The following is a 23842-nucleotide window of genomic DNA, read 5'->3' on the forward strand; positions in this document are numbered from 1 at the left end:
AAGCATTCTGAATGCAGTAATTGATATAATATAGTTTAATGGCATCACAATGTGACCTGGCGCTGCGTTCTAAGAATGAAAATCACTTCATAATGAGATAAAGAGATCATAATACGTGTGAAATTAATTGCTAGTGTCTTTTCAATTCTGTTTAGCTTGCTGTATAACTAATAACTTTGCAATTATAAGAAGCTTTATATCTGTGCATAGCAAAGCTAAACAGACAGTAATTACTCATCACTATAGTTATTATCCAATTATAATTGGTACTTTTCATCCCACAGCGTTAGCAAATGCTGCTGTAAAAGCTTGAGCTTATGCCCAAGAGACTTCTATTATGGAGAATTGTCTAATGCTGCCTTTTTGCTTTGTATCCAAGTCGGGGTACAGGTGATTTCCAATATAAAGGAAATACATTTGTAAACGTCAATCACAATATATTGGAAGCAGGTGCTATGATTCCTAAAAAATTATTCCTAGTGCAACCCCACTTTGCAGGCCCCGTGCAAATCACACAGGGTATTTTTTTTAACCTCTGTCCCTTACAGCTTTGCCATGTCATGTTTATCACCCTACTGTGCAGGTTTAACTGTTTCAGGGCTGAAAAGTAACCTTTGCTCCACTGCAGCAATCCTGAAATTCCATTTGCTGCTGTTTTGTTGTTTGGGCTTCATGTTTTTTCCTGTTGGTTTGATTTGAGATAAAGGTGTGCTTGTTGCAATGGTAAATTTTTTCTGGCTGGATAATCCGTTACCTAGCAGGCTGGGGGGTTCAATAGTATAGGGCTTGAAATTGAATAGACAGGTCTGCAGGGACATTATTACACTTTGCAAGTACAGGTATGAAAACTATTATCCAGAATGATCGGGACCTGGGGTTTTTTCAGATAAGCGGTCTTTCCATAATTTGAATCTTCATACATTATATGTACTAGAAATTCAAGTAAACATTACACAAACCCAACAGGCTGGTTTTGCTTCCAATTATATCTTAGTTTGGATATAAAATACAAGCTACTTTTACAGAGAAAAAGGAAATCCTTTTTCAAAATCTGGATTATTTTGATAAACTGGGGTCGATGGGAGATGGCCTTTCCATAATTCTGAGCTTTCTGGATAACAGATCTCATCCCTGTACTTTAGAGGATATTTGATAGACCACATGGAATCTTTTGTCCTGTAGAAAAGAGCAAAGAAGCAGAGGCCAAATGTTTAGATTTCAGGAACGGAATTTTCATTTGGAGCGGTGTAGGTGATTCTTTGTGGTGAGGCTGAGAAATGCCCTGCTTATGTTGACAGATTCTATTAATATCGAGTGTCTTGGATGATTACTTGAACACGCATCATAGCCAAAGGCTATTGGGATCTCTGTAGAAGACTTGCCATATAGAGTTTCCAGAAAATCGTTATTTAACTAAAATCAAGGAAGTCTCCTCTTTAAATGGCCATAGACCTGCAGATTATAGCCATTGTTGGACAAATAAACGTCTTCCAATCTTTTGACTTGCAACTAACCATTCTGATTAAAGTAAAACTATATCCCCAAATGAATATTTAAGCAACAGTTTATATCAAATTAAGTGTCGTATTAAAGAATCTTACCAAACTGGTTTATATATTTAAGTAAATATTGCCTTTTTACGTCTCTTGAGTTGAACCACCATTTCGTGATGGTCTGTGTGCTGCCTCAGAGATCACCTGACCAGAAATACTACAACGCCACTGTAACAGGAAGAAGTGTGGAAGCAAAGGGCACAACTCTGTCTGTTAATTGGCTCATCTGACCTAACATGTATGGTTTGTTTGTGTGCACTGTAAATCTTATGATCCCAGGGGGCGGCCCTTATTTTTTTAAAATGGCAGTTTTCTATTTGATTACCCAATGGCACAGACTACTAAAACGTATATTAACATGAAGCAGGGTTTTACATATGACCTGTTTTATTCAATATTTTTTTATAGAGACCTAAATTGTTCGGGGGTATAGTTTTCCTTTAATATAAAGTAGTAAAGAGAAGAAATCGCACTATGCTCGGGCCATTAATTGACAGACCGCAATTGTATGAAAGTTATGTCCAACAAATAGTAGTGACAGTCACCCATTGTTATAGTCAGGCAATAAATGCAGAGTTCTTATCAATAGCCGATATAAATCGATTAACCTGTCCGAACACTGAACTGATCACCACGGTACTAAAAATGTCGGGACACTCCACACATGGTCTGAAAATCGTACAAACCTTTGTTTCGTAAGATGGTATCTATGGCCATATTTAAAGTGGGCTGTGACTTTTTTCTTTAAAATTTCCATACACGTGCAATAGGAAAGAAGCATGGTGTAAATGCACATAGGCACATAAGATGTTGGAAAAGGGCTGAGGTTATTTTATGCGGCGGTAAACTTTAGTGAACTGGCGGTGATCTGTAGTAATAGCTCCACATGATACGGACAACTGTCATGTATCTTTTCATTTTGTGCTTTTGCTTTTTCCATCTGTTGTATTTGCTAATGGAAATCTTAAGACATGAATATACAGTTCTTTTCCTTCTAGATTCTATGAAAGTCATTCACTCGGCATGCATTCCAGCTTTGGCCACAATCTTCCATAACTCATAATGGAGTCCTCCTCTAGTGTGACCATTCACTTTCAAGAAACTAGGAAAGACATGACCTGACATTTTATTAATGACAGTGGGTTGCAGGCTTTGAGGTCCAACATTTGGTTGTAATAACATTTATAGACATTTATATTTCTAACATTTGAAAGACTTCGTTGTAGAATTTATTGTAGATTTTCTTCAGTCCCTCCGGCAGACGGTGGTCACTGGTGCCCTGATGTCTTTATACAGCCAGTACTGCATTTTGGAATTTTGTTCTGCAAAACAGCAAGGTCAAGTAGAAATCAGATGGCACCAGATATCGCCATTATTCTAAACCTGCACCAAAACACAAGCCGGCTGCACAAATAAGCGGTAGTTGTTGACATCGCTGTTCTGGTCAATTCAATTACTTTTTTGGTTGGCGCACACGTTTATTTGTACCCCCACTAATTTCCCTTAAAACTGTTTGTGCAGTTTCTCTGTTTTTGAAGCAGCGAGTTATTGTTTTTGAAAACTAAGTGAAAACAGGCTCTGCTTCATGAAATGGACTTCAGCAGGGGCTTTGTTAATCACAAATAAGTGGAATGTCTTGGTTATTTTTACATTTTCCTGTAAAAACACCTCCTGTAACCGATCCACAATAAGCCGTGATGTATTTCCTCATTGAACGGGGGAAAATGGGCCATTTATTATTTCAGCTCTGACTCACTCATGAACCTGCTGACATAGGGATGTTTAACACATAATCACAAGGAACAGGTTGGGGCAAAATCTGGGGACGCCAGTCTAAGGATAACTTGCTTATTACTCACTTATTAGCTGATTGCTTTGTTTTCTAGTTCTTGTTTCCAAATATCTGGGCTGTTTTTCTCTCCCCTTCGCCCTTTTCATCTATTAGTTGGTGCCAAATAGACTGTGCGTTTAACATGTTCAAAATATTTACTTTTTTCCTAAAAATGTGGGTTTAGCCAAGGGCTTAACTACAGCAATAAATCTACAAATACTTAAAGGGAGCTGAGTAACCAGAATTGAGGGCTATGCATGAATGTACGGAGTACAGGTATGGGACCTGTTATCCAGAATGCTTGGGACCTGGGGTTTTCCGGATAAATTTCTGTAATTTGGATCTTCATACCTTAAGTCTATTAGAAAATTCTGTAAACATTAAATAAACCCAATAGACTGGTTTTGCTTCCAATAAGGATTAAGTATATCTTTGTTGGGGGATCAAGTACAAGGTACTATTTTATTATTTCAGAGAAAAGGGAAATACATTTTTCAAAATTTGGATTATTTGGATAAAATGCAGTCTATGGGAGATGACCTTCCCCTAATTCTGAGCTTTCTGGATTATGGGTTTCCGGATAACAGATCCTATATCTGTATAACTATACAGAGAAAAAGGAAATAGTTTTGAAAAATGTGGATTATTCGGATAAAATGTCTATGGGAGATGGCCTTTCTGTAATTCAGAGCTTTCTGGATAACGGGTACTTACCATCGTTGGGAGGTTTACACAGTCTGCTCCATGCATTGTTCAGATTGAGGTTACACTAAACATACTTTCTGCCCAACTGTAATAGAACATTGTATTAAACCCTGTCCAATGCAGTGCATTCCTGTCTGGTCATATATAAAGTCATCAAATGACTTTTGTAACCAAGTCAGAAGCAAACTGCCCACATTTTATGTGTAATATGTCCAAAGGCAGTTACTGTATTATTATACAGCAAAAACGTCTATTTTGTTATCCAGCAAGATCCAAATTACGGAAAGGCCTTCTCCTGTAGAGTGTCTGTTAAGCAAATAATTCTAATTTTAAAAAAATTTAAAAATTTAAAATGCAAAAAATTAATTCTTTTTTCTCTGTAATAATAAAACAATACAGATAACACGGACCTGTTATCAAGAATGAGTGGGGCCTGGGGTATTCTGGATAAGGAGTCTTTCTGTAATTTGAATCCATACCAAACGTCCTCAAAAGAAAATAAACATTTTTTAAATGTTAAGCAATAGGGCTTTTTTGTGTTTAGTAAGAAGTTATTGTATTTTAGTTTGGATCAAGTACAAAGTACTGTTTTATGATTAAAGAGAAAAAAAGAAATCAAATTTTTTTTTTTTTTTTTTTTAAATTTTGGATTATTTCAATAAAAATGGAGTCTATGGGAGATGGCCTTTCTGGGAAACGGGTTTCCGGATTACTGATCCCATAAAAGGTGGGAAGCAAGGTGAGAAGCAAGTGATGAACCAACAGCATTGATGGAGAGGTTTTTATTTATTTATTTTTTGCAAGATATTAAGGGGCCTATTTGCCATGCGTGTAAAAAGTGGAGTGAAGCATTCCCGGTGAAGAGCAACCAATCAGCAATCAGATTAAAAGTTAGAAAATTCTGATTGGTTGCTATGAGCAATGTTTTACTCCATTTTTTTTACACAACATGATAAATAGACCATATTACCTTTTCAGTGACCGTGACCACAAAAATTATCTCTCATGGTGTAACTAAAAGTTTTCAAACTCACAGTATAATAGACAGCTCAGCTTCCACCTACAGTATGTTGGGTTTTTAAGGACATGCGCCCAGTGCAGCATTTATGCTCTGCATGCTGAAAGGCAAATAATAGAGTGCCTGAAAAAAAAAAGTGGTTAAAATAATAATGTAACTTGGTGATTAAAGTGCTTCAGTAATGCCAAAAGAAAGAGAGAATGTTAAATTCCATAGGAAAGGCATGTACAAAATAACTTGTGTCTGTAAAATACAGATTTTTCAGTGAAAATCCCTTCAGAATCGGTGTTATGTGAGCCAGTTTTTATGGTTTCACCGGTGTCACCCACATATAAATAGGGCAGTTACTCTTGTAGTTATAGCTTTAGAGCGCATGTTCATTTTGCTCTCATGAAAAGGGTTGTGGGTGTGATTTGGTTGACTGTTTTTGTAAAAAGAGGATCGGAGCAGGCTTATGATTCAAGGGATTCTGTCATGTTTTTTTTATGGTGTACTTTTTATTCCTAAATTACACTCTTTACAGTGCCAATAATTCACTATACCATATAACATTTCTAGGGATGCACCATATCCACTATTTTGGATTCGGCTGAACCCCCGAATGATTCGGCCGAATACCGAACCAAATCCTAATTTGCATATGCAAATTAGGGGTGGGAAAGGGAAAAATGTACTTCCTGTTTTCTGACAAAAAGTCACACAAGTTCCCTCCCCGCCCCTAATTTGCATATGCAAATTAGGATTCGGATTCAGTTCAGACGGGCAGAAGGATTCGGCCGAATCTGAATCCTGCTGAAAAAGGCTGAATCCTGCTGAAAAAGGCAGAATCCTGGATTTGGTGCATCCCTTAAAATTTCATTCCTAAACCAACAAGTGTATTTTTGTTGTTGTAATATTGATGTGTAGGCAGCCATCTCATGTCATTTTGCCTGGTCATCTGCTTTCAGAAATAGCCAGTGCTGCACTATGGAACTGCTTTTTGACAGGCTATTGTTTCTCCTACTCAATGTAACTGAAGGAGTAGCAGTGGGACATGGATTTTTACTATTGAGTGCTGTTATTTTATCTACCAGGGATCTCTTACCTGGTTATCTTCCCATTGTTCTGATTATGGGCTGCTGGGGGGGAAATGAGGAGGGTGATATCACACTTGCAGCACAGCAGTAAAGAGTTACTGCAGTTTATCAGTTCAAAGTCACATGACTGGGGAATACGACAATATGTCTTTCCCCGTGTCAGATTTCAAAATGAAATTTAAAAAAATCCATTTGCTATTTGGAAAAATGAATTTCAGTGCATAAGTCTGCGGGAGCAGCACTATTAACTAAAGGTGGCCTTACACGGGCCGATAAAAGCTGCCGACAGACTAAGTCGGCAGCTTATTGGCCCGTGTATGGGGCTCCCCACCGGGCTTCCCCGATCGAGATCTGGCCGAAAAGTCAGCCAGATCTCAATCAGATGGGACAAAAAATCCCGTTGGATCGCGGCTGCATCTGTTCATTGATGCGGTCCCGCGATCCGACCGCCCCTTCCCAATCGTTAGGACCCGATATTGCCCACCTCAAGGTGGACATATCGCCAAACGAGCGGATCTCTCCGTGTATGGCCACCTTAAGACATTGTTCCCATGACAGTATCCCTTTCAAAAGAGAGTACCGTATATACTCGAGTTTAAGCCGTCCTGAGTATAAGCCGAGGTACCTAATTTTACCTCCAAAAACTGGGAAAGCTTATTGACTTGAGTATAAGCCTAGGGTGAGAAATGCAGCAGCTTCTGGTAAGTTTCAATCAAAAAATTGAGGGTTTCTGCTCCCATTGGAGGTGCCGGCGTCTCGTTTTTGGATGCCGGTGACCATTCTTGGACGCCGGCGAATATTCTTGGAGACTATTCTTTGACGCCGGTGACTATTCTTAGATGCCGGTGTCTATTCTTGGGCGCCGGCGACCGTTTTTGCACTTGACCCGAGTATAAGCCGAGGTAGAGTTTTTCAGCATATTTTGGGGGCTGAAAAACTCGGCTTATACTCGAGTATATACGGTACCTATAAAAAACAAACCCACAAAATCATCCCTTCTCTCTGACACCCAGTTTGCCAGGGTTTTTTAAATATGTCAAGATTAAACGGGCAACAAAATAGAGTGCTGTCTAAGTGAAAAGTTGCCTGCTCTGTATGTTTTGCACTGTTTGTGTTTCCTTAGTCCCCCGGCCTTGCACAGGACAAGCCGTCCAATGGAGCTACGTCAGAGGGCATCGCCCCCACAGGCTGCTGCTGATACACTTGTTATTTATTAGCATCTCCCTTAAAGTCATTCCTGACCTCTGAACATGTGTAACCTGCACATCAGCCTTTTCATATTGTTTTGAAGATCTGTAGGTTTTGTGTTTTTACAAATACACTTTAAGCTCTCTTTGAACCTGAACTAAATACATTTTAACCACAATTTATTTTGTAGGTTTTGTGTTTTTACAAATACACTTTAAGCTCTCTTTGAACCTGAACTAAATACATTTTAACCACAATTTATTTTGGCTCTTAGCAACCCTTAATGTCACCGGTTTGAGTGCTAATATCTGCAAAATTTTAATTGGTGATATTTACAGTTTTAAAGCCACTGTAAATTGTTGAGGCTATGACACACTAGATATACAATTGATTTTAAATTTAGGTGGGGCAAAGGTTGGCAAGCATGTTGGCAGGAACAGCCACAATTAATTACTTTCAGTTTTACTCGCTGATAATCCCATTTAGGCACACTACCAGTACAGTGCAAAAGGCCGGTTCAGGACAAGGATTTGTTGTAAGAGAAAGCCCAGCGACTAATCTTCTCTATTTCGGGCGACTAATCTCCCTGAAATGCCTAACTGCCGGCGAGAATAGGAATCGTCGGTGGGATGGCATACGAATCGCTTTGGATTTCCGAAGTCGCCGAAATTTCCTTGTGAGGCAACTTCATATGACTTCAGAAATGTTTGGCATCCCGCCAGCGATTCGCATTCTTGCCGGTGGGAAGGCATTTGGGGAGATTAATCGCCCAAAATAGAGAAGATTTGTCACCGGTTCACCTTTGAGATAACTTTTAGTATGATGTAGAGAGTGTTATTCTGAGACAATTTGAAATGGTTTTCAATTTTTATTATTTTTGGTTTTTGAGTTATTTAGCTTTTTATTCAGCAGCTCTTCAATTTGCATTTTAAGCAATCTGGTTGCTGGGCTACAAATTCCCCTAGCAACCATGAATTGATTCAAATAAGAGACTGGAATATGAACAGGAGTAGCATGAATAGAAAGATGAGTAATAAAAAGGAGCAATAACAATACATTTGTAGCCTAAAGGTGGCCATAGACTCTAAGATCCGCTTGTTTGGCGACATCGCCAAACGAGTGGATCTTTCCCCGATATGCCACTAATGGCATGGCTATATCGGGGATAATTCGAACGTTCGGCCGTATGGCCGAACGATCGAAATACGATGCGCCAAGGGGCTCCGACGGGTCGGTCGGTTAAAAATCAAACCTTCCCGATCGATATCGTGGCCAGATATCGATCGGGAAGACACGTCGGAAGCCCCCATACACGGGCAGATAAGCTGTTAAATCGGTCCAAACGACCGATATCGGCAGCTTTATCTGCCCTTGTATGGCCACCTTTACAGAGCATTTGTTTTTTTTAGATGGCGTCAGCGAAGCCCATTTGAAAGCTGCAAAGAGTCAGAAGAAAAAGGCAAATAACTATAAAACTATAAAAAATAAATGATGAAAACCAATTGAAAAGTTGCTTAGAATTGGCCATTCTTTAACATACTAAAAGTTTACCTTAAAGGTGAACCCACCCCTTTAAAAATCAACCCTCATAGAGTTAATATTTTCACTACTGACTGTCAATAGAACTGTATTTTCTTGCAATTGCCTTCTATTGTTATCAATGTAAACCTGTGCCTTTTCTCCTTTTTCAGCTTGAATGGCTGCCCCTGTGGCTACACAGAAGTTTGTTTATATAAACTATAGAAGTATTTCTGAAGCAAACACACCGCTTTTACCAATGCAGGCCAACAGTACATTATATTTTAATCCCTTTCATTCTTTTTGATGTTACTATTCCTTTAAGGTACGTCTGGGCTCAGGGCATGTATTTCTGCCTACAGCCACCTCAAGAACTTTATGATCATACTACAGGTATCGGACCTGTTATCCAGAATGCTTGGGACCTAGGGATTCGACTAGGGGGGACTTTCTGTAATGTGGATCTATGTATCTTAAGTCTACCAAAAGATAATTTAAACAATAATTAAATCCAATAGGCTTTTTTGTCTTCAATAAGGATTAGATGGGATAATGTACATGGTACTTTTTTATTATTACAGAGTGAAAGGAAATCATTTTTAAAAATGTGGATTATTTTGATTAAAATTGAGGCTATTGGGGATAACCTTCCTGTAATTTGGAGCTTTCTGGATAATGGTTTTCCTGATAACCGGTCCTATAACTGTACCTTCAAGCAAGTGAACTTGAATATAATAAAGAAATGCCTGAAGTAGGCATGAGCCAACAATCATGGGAGTGGATAATCGTTGTCACAAAATGGGGATACCACAAGAAAAAAAACTTGTCCATTATTAGAAAAATAACTATTAATAGGATAGGATCTATTATCCTTTCCAAGCGAGCAGATCTTTCAGCGTATGGCCAACTTTAGCCAGAAAACTGGACACATAGCTAATATTTATTTCTGCTCAAAGCTAGGGGCAATTGCTGTTGGTTCAAGGAACAGTAAGCTGATGGAAATAAATTGCACTCCTCCAATTATGTGCAGTATGCTTATAATTAAATCAGTTAATTTCTTACTTGCATACAGTATCACTTTTAGAACAGGAGCAATGCGCAAGCAGTAGGGCTTTCTGGAATCCTCTGGCCCATGCCGTGTATGTAAATCACCAAGTTCCCCTTTAATACAATGACTCCTACAGTGATGAAATATATTTAATTTCTAGGAAATAGTAATTAAAAAGAGGTAATCAAGTGCTGGAGGGAACTGCTGTGTGCAGCAGCAGCAGCGCATAATTATACATCTATGTATTTATTCCTCTTTAGACCTTAGGGCTAGATTCCCACTAATGTGGAAATTACACCACTGGATGTTAAAAGGGGTTTAGCAGCTTTAATTGAAAGTAAATCTTTATTAATAACCTTATTGTATGCTAAAGTGCACGCTTCTAATGAATGTTCTTTAGGCAAGAACACATTCAGCAGTCTGGCTCACGGAGCAGCAGAAAGACTTACTAAACATGGGCCAACAAAACAGTGAAACAATTGCTGGTTTCCAGCTGCACATACTGGAAAATTACATTTTAGTACCCCTAGGGCCAAGTTTTCGTCTAATGAAACGCAAAAAAGAAATGCTATTTACAGTGTTCAGGCTAACAGGAAACATATCCCTATAAACCGGACATTCCTATGTAGATCTGTACGCATGGCTTATTTTAAGAGCGACTTCTCATGAAATCTTCACTACCTATATAGTTCATATACAACTGTGAACAAAGAAGAATTGTTTTAAGGAAATCCACCATGTGTTGCTGCTCTCTTTCCTAAATTAGGCCACACCAATCCGACCAAAATAATACGTAAAAGGAGAATGGGATGGAGCACACGATTCAGATGCAAAATATTTCAAGTTTCGAAAAAGAGCTATGTTGATCTGAACATGTTGTGTTAATAAATATTTTGCAGCAAAGTCTGCTGAATCGAGTGCTACTTCCCATTCTCCTTTTACGTATAGTTCATATATACAGTTGACTTCTATTTTTCCCCCTTATATTAAATGTTCTCAAATGTCAAGTGAAAATGCACAGTACTGGTATACGATCAGTTATCCCGAAACCTGTTATCTAGAAAGCTCTGAATTAGCACAATGAGGATCACCTCCAGTTTACTCCAGTTTAGATTCTTCCCCATCTTTAATCCTAAAGCTGCAGCAATAAAGAGAGAATAAAGCAGATACATAGAAGGATGGTAAGACCCCAACCCTATAACTCCTCATGGTAACTGATACTATAGATCAGGGGTCTGTGGCCCATTGGCTGCAATGAGATGCTGGATTTTGTCTCAGCAATAATTGGATAACCACAGCCTGAAAGTCTAACAACGGAATAACATGTTCTAAAAAAGATCATTGTGTCCTGGATCAAATGTCCTTTCTGCTTAGCCCCTGAACTAACTTAAAAGGGGTGGCCGTTGGCAAAAAAATTTGAATTTAGGTAAGGGTCTAGTAACCCATGGCAACCAAACACCCATACTGACCATCTAACTGGTTACTATGGTTACTAGGCCTGGGTGTGAACTTTGAGCCTGTTATTACAGCAGCCTGTAAATGTTTATCTTGCTGATTTGAATGGAGGACGGGAAAGTGAATACATGAGCATTTGAACAAAATACAAATGCCAGTAATCACCAACGTTCCGCCTGCTGCAACAATAACCCGAGGCCCCTGTCATAGTGTTAATAGTAACTGCATTTAATTGAAACCAGCTTATAAAATCTGTGTAGGATATGATATATCTAGTAACATCCAAGTTCTGTGTGTTACAAATAAATTCTGGTTGTCGGAGGGGTCGCTGACCCTTGATTTTTACTCTGCAAAGTTACAAATGTTATTTTTCTTGTTGTGGACCCCATAGTACATAAAATGCAGCCTATAACTAAGTGTCATGTAGCACAAAACGCATCAGGTATTTTATGGACATGTAATGCTTAATAAACTTCTATTTTTTACTTTAAAAAAAAAAGAAAGCTCTGAATTACGGAAAGACCGTCTCCCATAGACTCAATTTTATCCAAATAATAATCCAAAATTTTCAGAACGATTTCCTTTTTCTCTGTTATAATAAAACAGTACTTTGTACTTGATCCCAACTAAGATATAATTAATCCTTATTGGAAGCAAAACCAGCCTATTTGGGTTTATATAATGTTTAAATTATTTTGTAGTAGAGTTAAGGTATGAAGATCCAAATTGCAGAAAGATCTGTTAACCAGATAGAATGTAAATTGCCGGCGGGAAGGCACTCTGAGTGCTTCGTTTTCCGAAGTTGCCACACGAAGAAACTTCGGGCGACTTCGGAAAACGAAGCGCTCAGAGTGCCACCCTGCTGGCGATTTACATTCTAATTAAATCATTATAAATAAAGATTTATAATGATAGATCACACAATATTGGACCAATACTAACAAGGCCACCTCAAGAGCCAATACCTATTCACTGAACCAGTTTAGTAGAGAAAGTAGTGCATATAATCTTTCAACCAGTTGATCATGTTCTTTTAATGTATATATTATATGTAACATAGCCCTATGGAATGCAAATCCTATCCAGTAATCTCACCCTTTTCTTAAGCACAGTGCTTGCTTTTAATTAATATAGAATTTACTATAATCTTATTTTCCTTAATTATGGGAGTGCCAGCAATCAAATAAGAAGGCATTTAAGATAACCCTTCAGTATTATAGTAAATCATTGAAATTCCGTACAACGAAGAGCACTTGTTTTGCATTTAACAATAGAAATGTAACAGCTGAGCCAACTGTATGATCCTGGGCTGGGTCGATTGTTTAGTATTTCTCCAACAATTCTTTCAGATCACTTCTTTGCCTATTGCCTATATTAACGGCTGAGGGCATGGCAAAGCCAGGCACTTTTTTTTTAGTACATAAGATCTAGGGGCAGCTGATTTTTACAGTAGCATTATAATTGTAGCTAATCCGATTTCAATAATTGCAAATATTGGTCTCTTTGTAGCATATTAAAATATTGATTTCTAGATAAGCGTTCCGTTTTCTATGGATGTTTATAGTGTTATAAAACCATATTATTGCTACACAGCAAGACTCCACTCCTTTCCAGAGAAAGACTTGTGAAAATCTGTGACCCATATTTGCTTTTGATATTTTAACTGAGCTCAGCCGGTCAAATCTAACTGCGGACTAGTTGCATCTGGACTGAGGAAGCCAGGGTTGGCCACTCCCAGTTTTAAACCACACCCACTTTAAATCCACACCCATGTTACCACAAGAACTTTTAAGGCCATATCGACATTAAAGGAATTGTTAAGTGTAAAAATAAAAACTGGCTAAATAGGCTGTGCAAAATAAAAAATGTGTCTAATATAGTTATTTAGCCAAAAATGTAATGTATAAAGGCTGGAGTGACTGGATGTCTAACATAATAGCCAGAACTTCCTGCTTTTCAACTCTCTTGGTTTCCACTGACTGGTTACCCTGGTTACCAGGTAGTAACCAATCAGAGACTTGAAGAGGGCCCACATGGGTCATATCTGTTGCTTTTGAAACTGAGCTGCATGCTAAGGATCAATTACAAACTCACTGAACAGTTGTGTCCCATGTGGCTAGGATTGCCACCTGGCCGGTATTTTACCGGCCTGGCCATTGTATCCACTTTGGATCAATGTAAATGCCTCTCATTTACCTTGTGGATATGATTCTAATGTCTCAGAACTGTCTTATTCTATTTATTGTTTTGTAGTCAAACATTCAGAAAGCAAAGTCTTCCAGTATGGCACAAACAGCGTTTTGATCAACTGTTGTTTGACTTTAGATTCCTAAATGAACTTACAGGTGATTTCTGGCCTTCTTTCCACATGTTCATTTCTGTTTTTCAACAGTGCTCAGAATAAGCAGAACATTATATTGATCCGTTTCGTTGGACTCTTGGCTCTAATGGATTTCATAATATTTGCTTCAGAAAATATGTTGAGTGTCCAGATTTGAGTTCAGCTAAAAGTGAAATTCCATGGAATTTTCTGAAAATATTGATAAGCCCTCTGTTCAGCTAGCTCAGCAGTTTTGCCATGTAATTCCAGGTCAAAAGCTGGGCTTTTTTTTGTAATTCTACGTTCAGATTTTTCTGTATGATTTGGAGTTTGAAATAGCATTTCTTCCTATTAGGTGGAAGTAAGGGTAGAACCATAGCTCCATGTAAATGGACATTCTTCAACTATTAGTCAGTCATTTTGTTTCTTATGTGAACCTTCCTTTTGTAAATTTGCTGCTTCCTGTGATGCAGGGATTTCCTGTAAGGCCGTGACTTTACTGTAGCACAGAACAATTGGACATAAAGCTGCATTCATGCATCTCACTCATGTGCTTGTGTAGTCCTGTTTGGTTTCAAAGCTAGTTGCACTTGGTAAATAACAAAATATAGTTCTTGTTAACCATCTATCCTTGAAAGGTGCTAAAACAGATATTACCCTACTTTTTAATATAATTATATATTTTTTAGGTTACAAAAAGAGGCATGCCTTCATAGTACTGTATTAGTGCACTAATCTTGCTAAACCAGTCTCTGCTGTCTCCTAAAGTCCAAAAATGTAAGTGACCAAGTAAGCGCGCCATTTCAGGCTCAATTCATTTTTGTTGTTTATTTTGTCTCGGGTGGATGATATTTGGGGCCCGGCCTAGGCCTGTGGAACATGGTGCATATTCTCTGCCAACATTTTCAGGTAGCAGAGAAGTCCCACTGCTACCTCTGCTACCTCTGCTACTGTTGGTTATTGGAAATAATTGGAGTATCAGCCATTTGGACAAAGTTCCTAGAATATCTAGGGCATAACATAAATGATGCTTAAAGGGATACTATCATGGAAAAACATTTTTTCCCCAAAAGTCATCAGTTAATGGTGCTACTGCAGCAGAATTCTGCACTGAAATCCATTTCTCAAAAAGAGCAAACAGGTTTTTTTATATTTACATTTTGTCAATTTCCCAGCTGCCCCTGGTCATGTGACTTGTGCCTGCACTTTAGGAGAGAAATGCTTTCTGGCAGGCTGCTGTTTTTCCTTTTCAATGTAACTAAAGTAGTCTCAGTGGGACATGGGTTTTTACTATTGAGTGTTGTTGTTAGAGCTACCAGGCAGCTGTTATCTTGTGTTAGGGAGCTGTTACCTGGTAACCTTCCCATTGTTCTTTTGTTTGGCTGCTGGGGGGGAAAAAAGAGGGGGGTGATATCACTCCAACTTGCAGTACAGCAGTAAAGAGTGATTGAAGTTTATCAGAGCATAAGTCACATGACTGGAGGCAGTTGGGAAATTGACAATATGTCTAGCCCCATATCAGATTTCAAAATTGAATATAACAAAATCTGTTTGCTCTTTTGATAAATGGATTTCAGTGCAGAATTCTGCTAGAGCAGCACTATTAACTTATGTGTTTTGAAAAAAACATGTTTTCCCATGACAGTATCCCTTTAAAGGAGAAGGAAAAGCCTAATTACTTGGGAGTGCCAAAAGTTAGGCACCCCAAGTCATTTTATATACTTACCTGAAACCCCAAGCCGGTGCACCTATCAGCAGAAAATTGCACCGGTCCGGGGGTTCTTTCAGTGAGAACCACGGAGCAAATTGTCTTCCTTTTCCTTCAGATTTCCCAGGGCAGATGCATACAAAGTACAATGAAATAGCTGACATTAAGTTTGGCTTTTCACGCTACTGCGCACCCGCCCAAAGAGAGAGAAAGCCGGTCGATCCATGGTGCTCACTGGAAGAACCCTGGGCCAGTACAGTTTTCTGCTGATAGGAGCAACGGCCCAGGGGTTTCAGGTAAGTATACCTTGGGGGGTCAAACTTTTGACATCCCCCGAATAAATACAGCTTTTTCTTTTCCATTAAGATGGGAGGTGCATCTAGGGCATTCTCTCCAAATCTCATCCTGTTTTGCAGTCATTAGGTAGCCACCAATGTGTTCAGCAGATTTTTAGACAAGTTTTTAGAAAAGTTCTTCTAAACGGTATAAAGTAAAGCATATATATAATTGTGCATATGATACAGGGAACACAGTGTTGAGAATTAAATGACAATGGTGATGTCATCTGCCTGTTGAACAGGAAGGGTGGGATTTTGGTGGTTTTTAGCATAGTCTTGTTCTTCTTTGCCATCTGTACAGGTTTGTTTTGAACACGTCAGGTAAAACCACAAGTATAATCACATGTAGAGTTTCTTCATGATGACTCAACTTTACACTAGACTACATTTATCTAGCAGGACTCTGTTGCCTAAAAGTTTCTTACTGAATTCTAGCTTCATTGCCCCAGTATCTGTCAAGGGTGCCTAGTAGTAGCACAGTATAAAGATCACTGCACAGGGCTCAACAAGGCTCTTTTTACTGTAGTTGTGATTTGGACATTTAAATACAGAATGAAAATGACAAAAACATACCAAGCTCTTTGCTTGAAATCTAATGATTTGTCTACTTTAATTTTCAAAAACATTAGCTCTCAAAGTTTTTTGTTGCCTTTATTGTGAAGAAAAGGCCGGTGGAGTTTTGAAGTCAAAATTTTGAATTGTACTTGGCTTGATATATCTGTCCGCGGTTTGGATTTATGGGTCTGAATTATTAGGCTGCATCTATGCCAATAAGACAGCAGTTCTTGATGCATTGTTGTGCGCAGGAAAATACAGGGGTGATTGGCATGTCTCCACCCATAATTCATTAAGCAGATGCTAAAGCCTGTCATGAGACATGTCAATGACTCTCTTCAGCAGGCTTTCACAATAAAGTTGTTGTACACAGCACAATTCAAATTAGTTTGCACTACTATTTTTACTTCAAGAAGCGCAGAGCACTGCATTTCTGCTACTTCTTCTGTACTGCGTTCAGGTGTTCTCATATTACTGCTTTTAAAATAAAAATTCTAAAAGTGATTTGGATTTTAGTTCAGTAAGGCTCATCATATTCATCTGAAAGGGCAACAAAGTATGGCTAAAATGAAAATGTAAGATAAGCTTCAGCATACTGAAATAAGAACTTTTCTAAATATAATCCGTTGAAAAAATCTTTACCATTTCTGAAATAATCAAGTTAATCTTCACTATCCCTTTCAAATCTGTTATTCTTAATTCTCTCTTCATGCAGGAGTTGAATGTCAGATATTCATTCACAGTTAGATCCAATATAGAAGATGTATTAGAGCTCACTCTATTAAAATCACCAGAAATCCGGTCTCTCTACATGCAGAATTTGTGCAAAAAGCAGTTGTTATGTTAGATTGTGTTTGTACTGGAATCAATTATTTGAGTGAGCTAATTTTTTTTGTGATAGTTTCCCTTGAATGATACCAACGGATATATTTAGTATATACCAGAAAATCAGTGTTTGGTTTTTTCCTACTTTTTCCATGTTAGAGTTGTTCCAGAATGCTTAAATTATTATAAATTTCTATAATTTTACTTGTCCAAATAATTTGCTCACAGAATGTATTATGTCATTCCGTGTTTTATACTTTAGATAAAAGTATACCTAAAGCAAACTATGTAAATGTATTTATATATACTTTTACATTAAATTAACTACTTTCTTATTCTGTACCTTACAGAATTCTATTCGCCATAATCTATCCCTGCACAGTAAATTTGTGAGAGTACAAAATGAAGGAACTGGTAAAAGCTCTTGGTGGATCCTCAACCCTGAAGGAGGCAAAAATGGTAAATCCCCTAGAAGAAGAGCCGCTTCTATGGACAACAACAGCAAATTTGCCAAAAGTAGAGGAAGAGCTGCCAAGAAAAAGGCATCGATGCAATCTAGCCAGGATGGCAGCAGTGATAGCCCTGGATCACAATTTTCAAAATGGCCTGGAAGCCCCAGCTCACAGAGTAATGATGACTTTGAAGCGTGGAGCACATTTCGACCTAGAACAAGTTCCAATGCGAGCACAATCAGTGGGAGACTCTCTCCAATTATGCCAGAACAGGATGATCTTGGAGATGCAGATGTACACAATCTGGTGTATCCTTCATCAGCAACCAAACTGACTTCTACTTTGCCAAGCCTTTCAGAAATGGGAAATTCAGAAAATATGGAGAACCTTTTGGACAACCTAAACCTTCTCACGCCAAACACTTCAACACAGTCCTCACCTGCTTCAATGATGCAGCAAAGTGGTTATTTATTTACATCACCAAACACAAGTTTGGGTTCCCCCAATTCTGAATACAGAAAATATAGTTATGCTCAAACTGGCATAAGCCCAATTTCACAGATGCCTATGCAAACCGTTCCAGAGAATAAGTCAGGCTACAGAGCTGTTGGCCAATATCCTGTTCCTGCTGGACTTCTTAAGGAGCTTCTCACGTCAGATTCACCCCCACATAATGATATTTTAACGCCTGTAGATCCTGCCGTTTCACAAGCTAACAACAGAGTGCTCGGACAGAATTCATTAATTGGATCCAATTCCATAATGCCGGCATATGGCAGTCAGCCAGCCCCCAATAAAATGAGCAGTCATCCCCACTTGCATCAACCTAATCACCCGACGTCCATCAATGGTCGTCCAATTGCGCATAACCCTGGCATTAACCGCTTATCTTCAGTGAAAACTTCAGTACAAGTGCCTATGCCTCATCAACCCATTCAAATGACAAGCATGGGTTCTTATTCAATGAACAGCTGTAATGGCTATGGAAGAGTTGGCATTGTGTCCATTCACCAGGAGATCCTTCCCAGTGACTTGGATGACATGTTGATTGAAAGCTTGGACTGTGACGTGGAGTCGATTATTCGGAATGACCTCATGGAAGATGGAGAAGCAGATTTTAACTTTGATAGCATATTACCTAACCAAAGTTTTCCTCACAGTGTAACAACAACCACACACAGCTGGGTTTCTGGGTAAATGGTAAGTATTCTCTAAGTACAACGCTTTAAGGCTTATGAACTAAATTCAGTAGCTATGATACTCTATTCCTTCTAATCACCCATAATTGTGGGATAAGCTTCTAAAAACTTTAATACAACAACAAAAAATGTTAAGAGCAGCTAGAGGAGTGTGATAACTAGTCAGAACTAATTTTAGAATATACAGTCATATGAAAAAGTTTGGGAACCCCGCTCAGCCTGTATAATAACTTACTCCACTTTCAACAAAAAAAGATAAGAGGTATGTCTTTTCATTTCCCAGGAACATCTAAGTAAAGATTCAGAAGTGGTATTCAGTTGTATGAAATGAAATCAAATGTGAAAATTCGGCTGTGCAAAAATTTGGATTAGCTCGTTAAGCCTTGAACTTCATAGGCAGGTGTGTCCAATCATGAGAAAATGTATCTAAGGTGGCCAGTTGCAAGTTGTGCTTCTGTTTGACTCTCCTCTGAAGAGTGACAGCATGGGATCCTCAAAGCAACTCTCAAAAGATCTGAAAACAAAGATTGTTCAGTATTATGGTTTAGGGCAGTGATCCTCAACCAGTAGCTCACGAGCAACATGTTGCTCTCAAACGCCTTGCATGTTGATCTCAGTGTCCTCAAAGCAGGTGCCTAGTTTAGAATTCCTGGCTTGGAGGCAAGTTTTGGTTGCAAATAAAATGTGTCACCAATGTGTTTTACAACAAGCAACCGCAAACCTTTTGTTTTTGGAGCATAATAAAGGTCTAAAAACTGTTACATGTGCATTATATTATGCATCTCATAGTAACCATTAGTAGGAAAAGTATATTGCACCAACCTATGCAGTACTTTTTCTAAAGACTAATATTTTCCAGAATTTGAAATAATTCTTAAATTACGATGGTTAGGGATATCTCTTATGTGGTACCAATTATGTTGTTCCAAAAGCATAGACACTGGCCTTCTCCTATTGGTCCAGTGAGCCCTCATGAGTTTTATAAATCACAAAACGTGTGTGGTGGGGTTTTTTTTTTTTAATTTGTTTTGGTTGCTGCATTGGTCACTTACAGTTGGTTATTGTATATTGAGAGTGCTGGGGCTATCTTGTTTAGTATGTAAATTAGGCCTTGCCCACGTGAACCCAATAAGAAAGGTGAGGAGCGGCATTTCAGCTTGTTTCGTTTTAAAAAACTATAGTGCCTCTAACACAGTCCTCACATATCAGTGCAGAATAAGAGCAGCTCATGGGCGTCTTCTGGCTCTTCGTTATTCTTTGGTTCTCTTCCTTCCGTTTGGCAATTTCCGGCACTTGAAACATGAGCAGTTGCTACGAACCGGAATACTGCACCAACTGTGCATGTGCCAATACGGTGCTCACTTAAAGGGGAAATAATGTGAAAATGAATATTTAATATATAAGCTTCATCATACTGAAATAAGTTTACTAAAGATAATCAGTTTAATATGCTGTAGCGTTTCTGAAGTAATCAAGTTTATCTTCACTATTCCTCTCTCAGCATCTGTTTCTCTTCATTCTCTCTTCATGCAACAGTTGGGTGTCAGATATTCATTGACTGTAAGATATATCTTATAGGGGGGCTCCTTTTGCCTAGAAGATGTATTAGTGCTCACTCTATTATAATCACCAGACCTCATGTCTCTCTACATGCAGAATTGGTGCAAAAGGCAGTTATTTTGTTAGATTTTTTTTTTATACTGGAATCCGTTATTTGAGTGAGCTCTAATTCATCTGCTAGAAAAGGAAGCCCCCTATAAGATATATTGGATCTAACTGTCAATGAATATCTGACACCCAACTGCTGCATGAAGACAGAATGAAGAGAAACAGATGCTGAGAGAGGAATAGTGAAGGTAAACTTATTTTGCAATAGTTCTCCTTTAAGGAAGAATACAAAAGAGCCGGAAGATGGCGCCCATGACTTCCGCTGCTCTTACTCTGCACAGCTGTGTTAGGGGCAATTTCAGGGGTAATGAACTATGGGGGGGGCAGGGAGGTGAGACTATCTAGGGTAGTAGGTAGGGACTTTTCTTATTGGGGGGTTTAGGTTTTTTTTTTTTAAATGCCAAATAATTAATAGGGCTTTGGATTCATTTTGATGAATGTAATGTTTCCCTGTTCTTTTAAAAACGGTTTGTTTCTAGAGATATAATATAGTTAGGCTACTATATAGCCCTGGGGGCTTGAACTGGTCAATAAGGGCGTACTGCATAGCAAATAAACAATAAAATAGAAGGAAAAATACAATGGCTTTAATGAAGACAAACAAAGGTTATATGCCATTCATGGTTTCTTCACATGCATAGGAAGAAAGCTTCTCTTATATAAAATAATACTTTTGGTGATACGGGTCCTCGGAAAACCCACAGCCTTTTCTAGCAATATATATATTTTATATGTATGTTGATGTAATACATAAAAGCCGTAACCTGAAGAGCAGGAACTGGTCAGAAAATGTGAAAGCGGGCATTTTCAGGTCGATCCCTGCTTGGCTTTGCTTCTTATAGCCCAGCGGAGGAGGAAGCTGTGTCAGTGCAGTTTTACTGAGGTACATAAAGGAAGAACTGAAAATGAGAGCAGCGGGGCTAATGATCCACTACCCTTAGCCTTAAAGTTATCTCAGACTTATAATGTTGGTTTGTGTTTGTATATACTTGCACAGTGTATAAACATAAGCGTAATAATTGCCCTGATACATCCTCTTATTCTTTTGCATGTAGGTGTTCTCAGAGACTTTATGGAGAAGAGAGGAAGATACGGCCAAAGATATCCTGTTCCCTTCTCCAGTCACCTTTTAAAAGAACTGTACATATTTTTTGTTTCAATTTAACAGAGAAATGGAGTTTTCTTAACAGATCTTTGACCAGAACACGCAGGTTTCGTGCTGCTCTTGGACCTCATATCACTTTAAAGTGCCAAACTGACTAGAACATGTAATAAATACATGGCCGCCATCAATTTCTGCTGTGTGGGTGCATAGGCAGCAGAGAATGCTTGCAAATTCATTGTGCTCCAGGTGCTTGCATTGAGTTCGAGACCAGTCGAGACCAGTCCATTGAGTTCGAGACCAGTTCGAGACAACAGGGGTTAAAATAAAATCTGCAGTGCAAGATACACTTCTGATGCTTCAGAAATACACCCGAAAACCATGTCCTATCCATCACAAAGTGGCAGTACAGCTTTTCAAGAACCACATAATCACCTGCAACGTATTAATGCTACTTACTTGCTGCTTTCTTAATCACCAACTCATTATTTAGCTCAAGATTGACATTTTATTAGAACACTTTCTCTGGTTCCTGGGCTGATGCTGTGCACAAACCTGGCAAGCCTTTCCCATGCTTTCTGATGCTGCGGCATATTCAACTTTGATCAACAGCGAGAGTGTCTTTTAAATCAGAATTTTAAGGTTTTTTACTGAATCCTCCTAAATGAATACAGCTTTGTGTTGCTTTTGCATTGATCCAGTAAGAAGAGCGAAACATTGCCGTGCCATACCCTCAGATGATTTACATACAAATGAAATTGAAAAAGAAATGTGTAAAAAATGGCAAATATTATGTATGACAAATTATATGTATAATGTTTTTAAGCCATTTCTTGTGATTACAATTGTATGAATTTAATCTCTTCAGTTTGTATCTGCACTGTACCATTATTTTGTTTTTATGTAATACAGGTATGGGATCAGTTATCTAGACTGCATGTGACCCGGGGGGTTTCTGAATACAAGGGTCATGTTAAGTTGTTTTAGTTGCCATCAAACGCACGGTACTGTCTTTTTACAGAGGGGAAAAACAAATTTGTCAGAAATTACGATTTTTTTAAACCATATTTCCATATTGTGGAGCTTTCTGGATAATGGGTGTTCCCAAGAATAGATCCCACTCCCCTATAATGAGGTTTGGTCCAACAGAACTGGATTTGGGTGCTTTTTTTTTTTTTTGTAAAGTTTAAATAAGAAATGATGGGTTAAAAATTGAGACAATTATGTAAATAAGACTTATTTTGCATTAAAGGAGATGTTCAGCTTCAGACAAATGTCCAAATATGAATAACAAGTGCCATTACAAACCGATTTTCATTTTACAAAACTGATCTTCATTTTAAAGAGTTTTTAAGAGCTCTACCTCTACAACTGCTTTTTGCCGTTCCTACTGTTTCCCTGATTCCCCAACCCACTGAGCTCCGACTACCCACTTGCGGAAAAACCCAAAGTGCAACTGCGCATGCCACTTCCGTAATTATGCAGGATGTGCTGTCACAAGCAGGGGGGTCAGTGACCCCCCCCCCACTCAACCATAATCGGAGGAAGTACAGGACCAGCAAAGGGCAGCTACAGTGGTAAGATATCTAAAAAAATGCTTAACTTTTTAAAATGAAGATCAATTAGACAATTGTTTGTAAGGGAGCTGGCTGATATGGATATTTGTCTGAAGGTGAATATCCCCTTTTAATTTTTTTTGTTACATATACATCTGCATATAGCTTCTCTACAGATATCCATGAATACCATAAAGTGTTTAAAATGCTTTATTAGCCTGTGTAACGCTTACTTCCCTCCCACGGCACGACAATACCAAATGCTTTTAAAAATGTAATTTTCCAGCTTCTCTTTCAGTGGGAAGCGAACGTTCTATTTATTTTCTGGTGGTCCCACGTTTTATTTACATTTGCTGGTCTCAACACCCAGTTTACATTTCAATATCGTATGTATCTACCATTTCATTTGTATTTAAATGACATGCTATGTCTGCATTCCTGGTTTAAACCTTAAGATGAGAGTAACTGGAATGGCCTTTTAAATTATAGTGCTTGTCAGCTGCTTAAATTGGATATTCATCGTGGAATGAGAAATCTGCTCAGAGTGCTTTTTAGATTATTATTTCTGCGATTTTTTTTTCTTTACTTTTTTTTTTAAAGTATAACTTTGTGTTTTCTTATTTATAAAAAAACAAAAAAAAACGCCCGTGAAAGCATTTTTGTGCCCATGATTTAAAAAAGGAATTGGAAACCTGCTTCAAGGTTCTGGGCCGATCCTTATAAATAC

General features: G+C 38.4%; 1 protein-coding gene across 2 annotated transcripts in view; it reads left to right on the plus strand.

Moving 5' to 3' along the window:
* The window catches only part of foxo1.L (forkhead box O1 L homeolog), a 44393-nt gene extending 21643 nt beyond the window's left edge, over positions 1 to 22750 (plus strand). Inside the window, exons 2-3 of one of the 2 annotated variants that reach the window (XM_018245094.2) lie at positions 17489 to 18790; positions 21513 to 22750. In XM_018245094.2, coding sequence (XP_018100583.1) covers positions 17489 to 18787 — 1299 coding nt within the window. In that variant the 3' untranslated portion in view covers positions 18788 to 18790; positions 21513 to 22750. 2 annotated transcript variants of the gene reach the window in all.
* Positions 22751 to 23842: the final 1092 nt, after the last annotated feature.

This window comes from Xenopus laevis, chromosome 2L (genome assembly GCF_017654675.1).
Source record: "Xenopus laevis strain J_2021 chromosome 2L, Xenopus_laevis_v10.1, whole genome shotgun sequence".
NCBI lineage: Eukaryota > Metazoa > Chordata > Amphibia > Anura > Pipidae > Xenopus > Xenopus laevis.